At 39.7% G+C, this 10,162-nt stretch overlaps 1 protein-coding gene across 1 annotated transcript in view; it reads right to left on the bottom strand.

Moving 5' to 3' along the window:
* Window positions 1–6,849: 6,849 nt before the first annotated feature.
* SUSD5 (sushi domain containing 5) overlaps window positions 6,850–10,162 on the bottom strand; it is a 40,831-nt gene continuing 37,518 nt past the window's right edge. The window contains exon 5 of the mRNA XM_066328058.1: window positions 6,850–9,111. Within this exon, the coding sequence (XP_066184155.1) occupies window positions 7,832–9,111 (1,280 nt within the window). The 3' untranslated portion in view covers window positions 6,850–7,831. The remainder of the gene's footprint in view (window positions 9,112–10,162) is intronic.

The raw sequence follows: 10,162 nt of genomic DNA, 5'->3' as shown, positions 1-10,162 counted from the left end.
GCAAAACATGATCTACATTAACTTGCCAAGTTGTTGCTGCTGTAGTTTGTATAAGCTGTAGTAGTCTACACTATTGGGTGTCTACAGGGAATAAGAATAAGAAGGAGAATCCATAGGATGAGGTTTCAGTGTCCTTCAGCGTATGGTAGCAGTGAAACATTTGAATTTGTATGTAAAAGATGTTTGGAAGATCAGATTGGCTTTTATAACTGCTTTAATATAAATCACAACTAATCCACTGAAGTTGATGTTTACAAGCAGTTGATTGTAAACCATCACCTCACCCCATGAAATACATGTAATATCCTACTGGGGTAGCTTCTCCAATTCATCCTTAGTTTTCTCTTGTTGGAGATATGTGTATGCTCCAAGGAGAGGTTACTGCTCTGGAGTCCCCTTTTGTCCTTCTACCTTCCAGCCTGCATGGACAACTCCAATTTTTGTCGTCAGGAGCTCAACCACCTCATTGCAATCACAACTTCCTTGTGAAGAGACGAGGAGGGGCAGGCACTGATCTCTGCTCTGTTGTGACCAGCGACAGGACTGGAGGGAATGGCCTGAAGCTGTGTCAGGGAAGATTTGGGTGGGATATTAGAAAAAGATTCTTTACCCAGAGGGTAGTTGTGTGCTGGAACAGGCTCCCTAGGGAAGTGATCACAGTTCCAGCCTGGCAGAGTTCAAAAAGCATTTGGACAATGCTCTCAGGCACATGGTGTGACTTTTGGGGTGTCCTGTGCAAGGCCTAGAGTTGGACTCCATGATCCTTGTGGGTCCTTTGCAGTTCATAATATTGTGTGATACTGTGATTCCATGATTCTGTGATAGCCAATAGCTTCATCTTTGATGCTCTAGCATTCAAATCCAGAAATTCCACCATCAAAGGATGTGGAGCTGGTTGGAGATGGATGTATCCATCTACACTGCCTTTGTTTTACACCATTTTTAGCTCACTTTTTTGCTATCACCATTTACCAAACTGACTTCAGAGCTCTGCCAAACTCTGGCTGTTGCCTGGCTGTTTGTTTCTCTGCTGTCCTGTGGTGCCCCAGCTCCTGGATGCTGTTGTCTGTAGGTACTGCAGTGCAAAGCCTCAAATGCTCCAAGAGCAATGGTTGTAATTCAGGTTCCTGAGTTACAAGCCCAAGGTGTTCCATGACTGTACATCCCCTGTGGAAATAACACGTGCATAAAGCTCCTAGTCAGGTGTTGCCTGTTGGTGGAGCAAGTAGCATAGACTGCAGTAGGTACAAGATGAGAGAAAATGATTTCCAGGACCTCTTTGTTTTGCGCCTAGAATTATTTCTCTCCAGTTAAAGAACTCTGTTCTCCTTTCCAGCATGAATTTTTTGACGTTCCTGTTATTGTTTTTAAAGAGCAAAGGACATGGTAAAATATTGCCGTATTTTCACTCCACCAGTAAAAACTAAGCACCAGAGTTACCTGTTTCGTGATTTATTTGATTCCCATTACAGTGGGAATACATTTGGTGCCCATGAACCCTGATTTTTCCTCTTCATCGAACAGTTTTTCAGTGGTTATTGCAAGTCTCTCAGGTATGACCAATTTTCTGGCAAGCTTGTGATTTGATCTTAAAGAGCTTCCTTAGCTAATCCCTTCTCTCATTCACTCATTTCCTCAGCTCTTGATCTTGCAGCTAAACTCCCCTCCTTGTTCCTTCTCGGGTGGGGACTTCTTGGTTTACTAAGATGTCCATTAGCCAACAAATTTTTTTTTTGAGCCTCATTATAGTAAGTCTGATGTCCTTTACCATTCAATTTAACTTGAGGAGGCAACTGGTACTCCTATGGCCTCATGATATATAGAATCATGATTGTTTTTTCATTTTGTTAACATGTCTGTGATTTTTTTCTGGCTTCCTTAATTTCCACTACATATAGTCCCAAGTCAGTTCCATCTTAATAGGTACAAGTAGTTCTCAAACTCTTGTTCTTTTCTAATGAGAAATAACTCCTCTTCCAGTTCTTCAGTATTTATTGTGGTTTTTTTCAGCATTCTCAGGTTCTTTTAACTGATTTTTCTTTTCCTGCTGCTTTTGTTAAATGCCAACATTTACATGTGACTGTAATAACTGTTTCTTCTTCCACTTCTCTGGTCCTGCCAACTCTTCTTGGGAGGCAGTGGGAATATTTCTGCCACCTCAAACTCCTGCAGTTGTGAGTTGTCTGCCTCAGATGTTAGCAGCTTCTGCCTCATCTGATGGGGTATTTAGCTTTATCTCCACATTTGTCAAAGTTTGCGGTATGACACCGATGCTCATGGGAACATCATCTGCTTGAATACACCGTGTTCATGTGGCAGGTTTGAATTCAGCATAGGTACTCTGTCTCTGGCTCCCTTGGTGGTAGTATATCGCCTGTTGTAGAGCTGTACAGCTACACCTTTTAATGATTACTCACATTTCTAGCTGCTGCTGGCCTCTGGTGCTCTGTCTGTGCTCACAAGCAAGTCTGCAATAATTCCATCTGCATGTTGTTCCCTCACCACTTAGAGGCGATTGGTGGGTGAAGCCCATTTTCTGACAGATTTGTAGCACAGGGGGCTGCATGCGTGTGAGTCCTGAGCTTGTTTTCTTGTTGAATGGAATCCTGCATGAGTGGGAACTGCTTGAAAACTGAAGATTAAACTGAGTCAGAAAGAGTGTCACACTGAGGTGGATATTTGTCTAGGTGAAAAACAGAACCACTGGTTGTCAGGACAGTCTTTCGTATGTAAAAATTAAAACTTGGGTAAGGGAGGAGATGCACAGGCTGAAGATCAGTGCATTTCACAGACTCTGCTAAGAGTATAATCCTTTTCAAATTAATGCCTGCTCTTACGGATAGCAATTCTTTTTATTACTTGCTCCTTGTGACTTCATCCTCAAAAATGGCAACAGTAATTAAAAAAAGAAAGACGGGTGGTAGTGATTTTTCTCCTCAAAGCTTAACTTTGCTCCCATAAAAGAGCATTTCAGGCTCCATACTTCTGTGTGTCGGCAATTCCTATTGCCAATAAAATCAGCTATGAAAAACAAATACTTTTAGAATGATCAGTTCTGGCAAGTTCAATGGGAATACAAATGTCCTGCTGGGCCCTTTCACTTGCTGTAGCAATCCTGCAAGCAGACCTTCATTACTTCTGTTGACAAGGCATGAGCCAAAAGCAAATTCAAATTGCTCCATTTTCCAGAGTTTTACTGCTTTGGAATGCTAGAATATAAGCCTGAAAGTTAGTCAGTTGCTGTTCTTAATTCACCCAAAGAGCCCATCCAACCAACGAGGTGTTATTTCTCCATGCTTTCCAGAAAAACTATCCCCCTGAAAATCTGATAGCATGTCCTGCTTTACAGAGTTCTTTCTCAGCAGACTGTTGCCATCAATACCCACCATTTATCTTCACATCCTTTAAGTGAATTATTGGTCTGTATTGATAAAGGTGACACACTTAGAAGATCTTTCCATTTCAAGAGAGTCTTCATGAAAAATGGTTTAAATAGCATGCAAATTTTGCAGCTCAGAGAACGTAGTCGTGATTAGACAAAGATTTGTTGGATTATAAAAGTACAAATGTTTATTATGACTGGTACTGAGAATAAACAGTTGCCTGCATATGCCAGCTACTATGGAAATATGTTTTTAAGATCTAATGTGAGCTGTAAACCAAAGCTACTTCGGTTAAAAAAATTCAATACTTAAACTGTGGGGAGGAGTAGTCAGTGCCAGAGAAAACATTCCCATTTAATAATGTTTGAACATAGAGCTGTGATGCAGTTTGTAGCAAGGCAGTGAGAAAAACCCACAACTAATCCTTCATTGCAGCTGTCTGAACTTTTGGTTGTCTGCCATACTTTAAACAGCGACTTCTTTTTCCTGGTGACTCAAGACTTGAATGACCTAGTGTGGAGAGTTTAAGCTCTATACAAAAAAAGAGTTAAGTAAGAAATAGCCAAAGTAAGTTGGGTTGCACATCCCAGCAAATCAAGGGTTTGTATCTTAAGTCCTCCTCAGTGCCTAGGAGAATATATTAAAATAAATACCTTTTTTTTTTTTCCTTTTTTTTTTTGGTGAGGAAATATTCAGTGGTTTAGGCATCCATCTCCATCTCTCCTCCTTCCCCTTCTCTCTCCTTAAAGTACTGATGTTATATGGAAATGAAATGCTATAGAGAGTTCAAATTTTGAAGTTTATGAATGCTAACCTTTCCTGTAGAAAAACTTTCTAAATTTTCTTTGATTATTTTTAACTTTTTCTTCCCACTGATATATCTCATGGGTAAGTCTTTTCAATATCATGAAGTAACAAATGTGCTTTTTTCCCTGATTAATTCTTTTGCAAAGTAATGGAATTGCTTACTTTCAGGTGGCAATATGGGAGTCAGAGAAATAAGTTTATATGACTGTTAACTTAAAAGGAAAATAAAAAAAAGGTCTTTCTGCCTTTTCCCCGTTCTTACTATCACTTGTCTGAAAGAGGATTAAACACTTAAGTATTATCCTGAGCTGGTAGAAACCCTGTAGTTTGCCAAGTCTTATGATAGTGTAATAATTTCTTCTTAAGGGTAATTTTAAAATGATCATTCATAGCTACATACCTTAATCTTTCACATATTGTATCTTGGGATTACAAATTTTTTGGTATTAAAAAAAAGGTAAATAATTGAAGAAAAAAGTCAATCTATGCTGGGTCTAATGCCATGGCAATAAATCTCCAGCATAATAGCTTTTGAGGTACAGTAAGCAATAAGGCAGTACCACACAATAACCATATATTGTTAGGACAAGCACAGAAATTGAGGGGATTTCAGCCTGAGAACTTAGCAAACACCTAAAAATGCATGAACCCAGTGCGTCTGTATAAGGGAGAATGACTTCCTTTTGGTTGCCTGAGTTTGAACCCCCAAACACTGCCAGTAGCTGTGACACCCCACAGTGTCACTCTTCAGCCTGCTGAAGTGAATTTGCACAGTCTCTGTTCAGACGCTGTAGCACAAGGTCTGTATGAAATGGGGGCAAGTTAATAGGTTAACAAAGGAAAGGAGAGGAAAGGGAGATCATATCTCAGTCTTGACCCCAGTGGGCAAATTCTGACCAGCCTCTTGTAATAAGTGGTTTCCCTAGAAGAGAATGATACATGACTTTTATCACAGAGTAACAGATCAATGGCTGGATGTCACCATCAAAAAAGCACTTCTGGTATTCCCCCCTTTTTTTCCTCTCCTGATTTCAGCATGCAGTGGGCAGTTTCAGCTTTGATTCCTAAATAATTCATCTCTTACTCTATTTTGACCTTATTGCGTTAAGATTTTGTATTCATCGTATAATGTATGTGTTGTTTGCCATTCTCATTATCTGTGATTAGCCAAGTTTCACACACAGAAGGAAGTCTGAGTCAAATGTATCATTGAAGAGCTGTTTATCCCCATCTGTTTATTAGTTTTTCCAAACTCCCTGAATCATTCTGGTTAAGTGAATACTGTGAATACAAACAGATGATGCTGCAAAGGAGGGTAGATGTTCTAAAACAGAATTGGGCTGGCAGTCTAAGCTAAACACTTTTTAGCTAATATTTTTAATATCAAAATATCTTCTACAAGAATTATAAAAATAACAGGCCTATCTTTTCTCCATAAATTTGCGGGCAAACCAGATGATTTGCACAAGAACACACTCACGCACTTCCGTTCCTGGTGTTTTTGTAACTTGAGTTTTATTTAAATATCTCCAAAGTATTATGTTAATGTACACTTTCTTCTGGTTCATGAATAACAAGTGTTTCTAAGTCTCAAATAAGATCCTTGTACAATTTGTTTTTTAATTATATTTTGAGTCTCAGTTTTACACTTTCAGTTCCTGGGACAAATAGAATTGACTTTTCATTTTTAATGATGCTACACAGAACTGTAACACCTACTTGTACCTTTCAGTTAAGCAACATTTTAAATGGATGTTCCTGTGTTTATTTTTCAGCATATTTCCATGGGGGTATAGATGATATGTTTTAGTTGAGTTAACAGTCTCCATGAAGTTGCTTGGTGTGAAATCCATTGTTGGGTTTTTCTTTTTTAACTGCTTTAAAAAAAATAGTTTACAACAGAAATTCTAAGTTATTTCATAGTGTAGAATGCATTAAAAGCATACAGTCATGCATATGTCAGAGACATATTTACAAATCTGTACAGTTTCTGTCATTTTTATTTACGGTGGCTCTTGCCAGGCAACAAGATTCAACTCTTACCCCTCTGAGGTCAAACTCTCTAAGATAACCCATAGCCACTGTCTAAAAATGCTTTGTTTTGCTTACCAGCCCTGAGACTGATGGCTGCATGTAAAATGGGCCCAATTCTGCACTCCATTTCATAAAGCTTATCTTGCATGGGCTTAGAGGTGATTACCACTGAGACTTAAGCCAGAACATGGAATGAACTCCACCCAGGTGCCTTTTTTTACTCTTTGACTAAGGCTGAATGGCAGATGAATTTTTTCTGACCTGCAGATTATTCACAGTTGCTAGACTTCCTCTTGTTCATTCAGAAATGTGAGGACCCCAAACTGAACTCACATGGACTATGCTAAGGGATTCTAGAAAACATGTTCCCCTCTCTTCCTGTTTATTTTCAGAACTGTTGGAGATGGAATGTGCTGTTAGAAAAGCCTCGGTTCTTTTATGCCGACACCCAGTCTAGAAGCTGAGTGCATTTTATTAACTAGATGCAATTTATTTCTTTCCCAGGTCTGCTTTATCTTTAAAACCACAATAAGCAGCATGCAAAGGGCTGCCCATCACCCAGAGCCAATATCCCCCCTCCAACCAATGCAAGAGCAGAATGGTGAAAAATCAGTCCTTCCACAGAGTTCACATGGCAAAAGTCTTACACGTGGCTTCAGTTGCCAGAGGTACTACTGGCTGTGAATTAAAGTTCAGTATCTTGGTCAGTCAACACTGTGTTCAGAAAGCAGCCAACTTTACATAGGGTTCCCCTGGAAAGTGCTTTATCAGTGTTTGGCCCTGTAATGAGAGGCTATTCATCACAACACCTGGATTCAAAGGTGCTCTGACTCCTCTCCTGCTCATACTCAAGGAAGAATGGCACTTACAGTATCCTCTGAATTCCAGGGAAACATCATCATTTCTACAGGAAGATTAGTTATAAGAATGGCATTTCTTCACAAAGGCTAAAAGAACACTTTCCAGAAGAGCAGCATAATGATCCAACATTTTTGGCTTGTTAAATTCACAACATTGAAGAAAATTACCTTAGTAATCATTGCAATACTATCCATTAAAGTCTGGTAGCAAATAGTTTTTCTTTTAAAGATGCATCAGGTAATAATTTGTTATGGTGGTTTATCCTGACCAGCTCAGGCAGGTTCTAAAAAAGGAGCAAACACCAAGTGTGTGGTTGCTCCAAAAACATCCTTCTTCCATTCTTCCCTCCTTCTTTTCCTTTTCCACTGAGAACAGACCAAAGAGGCCTGACCAACCCCACCATTACTCTATAGCCAGGTAACACAGAAATTAATCAATTAATTTATTATTAATAGGAGCAAAATGTAAAAGCAGAAAAAATTGAAGATGTACTACTGAGCACACTGTGTCCTGCTGGTGACTCCCAAAGACCCTTGTGATAAAAATGCACAGATTCTTTAGCTCTGAAAAATCAAATATGCTAGAAAGCAATTTCAAAAGGATGAAATCTTTTCTGTCTTCTATGTTCTTCCAGCATTCTTTTTTTCTTCTGCTTTCTGCACTGCTGGATTTTAGCATCCATGAGTCATGTGATTCTTCTAGCATCAATATGTTTTTTCTTCTGATCTCTGCCAAAAGGCCCCTGGTTAGACTTTCTGCATTTCGATGTGCTGGTGGTGGTAGTGGTGGTAACAGTGATGTCTGGGCTGACACCTTCCATTTAGTTTATAGACAGAATTTTTCTGCTGCCGTTTTTTGAAAAACCACGCTGCCAGAACAGCTGCAACCAGTAACAAGCAGAGAAGAATCACTATTACTGCTATGATAGCACCTTTACTGGACTTGGGACAATCCTCTCCCTCACAAGGCTCAGAAGTGGGGACGGGCTTCTCTCCAAGGCTCTGGGTGAGATTTTCCTGCTCAGTTAATTCCTGAGACGCTGTGTCAGTAATGATGTCTGGAGCTGGTGCAGTGATTGCCACTTGTTCTGAGTAGGTGGTTGTGTCTCTTGGTTCTATGTATGGAGTGTGATCGGAGGGGCAGATGGCCACAGAGGTTTCTGGCATGGAGGTTTTTACACTGGTTATGTCAAACAGCACGGTTGTACTGGGTTCCTGAGTCACAGTTTCCAGAGATGTAGCGGGATGTTCCCACACAGCATCATCATAACCCCCACTCACACTAAAGTTCTCCAGACCACTCACTGATGTAAGTGGTTCCAGTGTTTCTTTAGCCCCTTCATCATCTACCCCTGTTGTTGCTGCTGCAATCTGAGTTAGACCCTCCTCTGGGGCTGGGCTGCCATTTTCTGATTTTCTTACTTCCACGTGATTTGGCTGGTCAGTGGTGAGGATGATGTCATCTTCTGTGCCCATCGAGCCGTCAACTTTATCACCCTCCTCATCATCCTCTACCACCTCTTGTGTTACTGGATATCCATCCAGCCACGACTCATCAGTGATGGCAACTGCATCCATCACTGTCTTTGTATCGTTGGTTGTGAGAATGGGTCCAATGGGGAAATCCTCGTTGTCATAAAACATTTTGGCTCCAGGTTCATCATAGGCTGTCTTCACTCCAATGTGGTTATCACCTTCAGAAAACTGTGCTTTTTTTGAATCATCTGTCACTTTCTCTGATTCAGGCTCACTGAAAGTTTCAGATGGAAACCAAAACAAGTTTTTTTGGCTTAGGAGTGACACGGGGGAGTCAGTTGGTGCCCTGCTTCCTTTTTCAGAAATGTCTGTGTGCTGAGTAACCGCTTTGGTACTTCCAGTTCTTCCTTCCTCTGAACTTTTACTGAAGGAAAGCTGTATTTGCTCCTGCTCGATTTCCTCTTTGCCATTGCCATGGTCATTCTCAGCAATAGGTATTGATCTGTCATCAGGAAAGTTATCTTCATAGTCAATGTGTGCCTCAGTTTCATCTAGAAAAATTAAAAAACCCAAACTTATAAGCCAATATTTAATTCTCTGGAAAAGCACTGAGCTCATTTATTGCAAGAAGCCAAAAAGAAGAAAATGCAAGGAGAAATGACTTCTAGGCAGTATTTTTCATTCTGTGTTACTGTTTATTTGAAAAGGGCATGGTCCTTGGGCTGGGTTTTTTTAAAAAATCACAATAGGTGTCAATGCCAGCTGCAAATATCTTACCTTTCCAGATTTAAAAATGCATGTAAATAATGCACTGTCTACAGTTAGAGGATTTCCTTTGCTTATTGTTTTCTCAAAACTTTTCTGTCCCTAATATGACTCTTTGCAATATTTAAGAAAAAAAAATCACCTTATTCAATCAAGAAATGGGTGTGGTGAGAATGATATAGCAAAACCCCACAACCTATTTATTATTATTAATAAAAAACCATACAAAACTAAAAGTTTTACAACAACTTCATCTCTTTTGGGACAGTTGATTTTAAAGAATTATGTTCAGTACCTTATGCTCAAGATATCAAGGCATGTTTTTATCGGTACACTGCTTTTCTTAAATCACCTTGGTGTTACAGTGATAAAACACCTGGGGCCAGAACAGTATTTCTTATTCCATAAGAGCTCTTCAGAGCTGACTGAGGCAGGCTCCACCACCCAGGCTAACAGTGAGTTCTGCTTGTTTTCATCTGAAGAAAGCAAGATGCACCCTGCAAGGCTGGAAAACTCTGTCTCAAACTCTTAAAGCCTAACACCTAGTTAACATGATAGTCCTGTCTGTTGGTAATCAACTCTCAGGCTTCCAGTTTTAAGGAATTAAATGTTGCTATGGAGAAAAGAAAAGAAAAACAACACAAAACAAAATTGGTAAAAAACCTGAGTGCAACAGAGGGGCAGATGCATTGCAAAGCTTGAGTTTGATTTAGAAATACTCAACAGACCTACCACTCATAGCAAAATGGACTTGACTCAAATCACAAAGCTAAATGTTTGAATTTGAATGGAATAGTGCATTGTAATTTATATTTCTTCCACTATTCTAAAGCCTTA

Source organism: Sylvia atricapilla, chromosome 1 (genome assembly GCF_009819655.1).
Source record: "Sylvia atricapilla isolate bSylAtr1 chromosome 1, bSylAtr1.pri, whole genome shotgun sequence".
In the NCBI taxonomy this organism is placed as follows: domain Eukaryota; kingdom Metazoa; phylum Chordata; class Aves; order Passeriformes; family Sylviidae; genus Sylvia; species Sylvia atricapilla.
The sequence above is the reverse complement of the archived record's forward strand: the minus strand, read 5'-3'. Positions and strand labels throughout refer to the sequence as shown.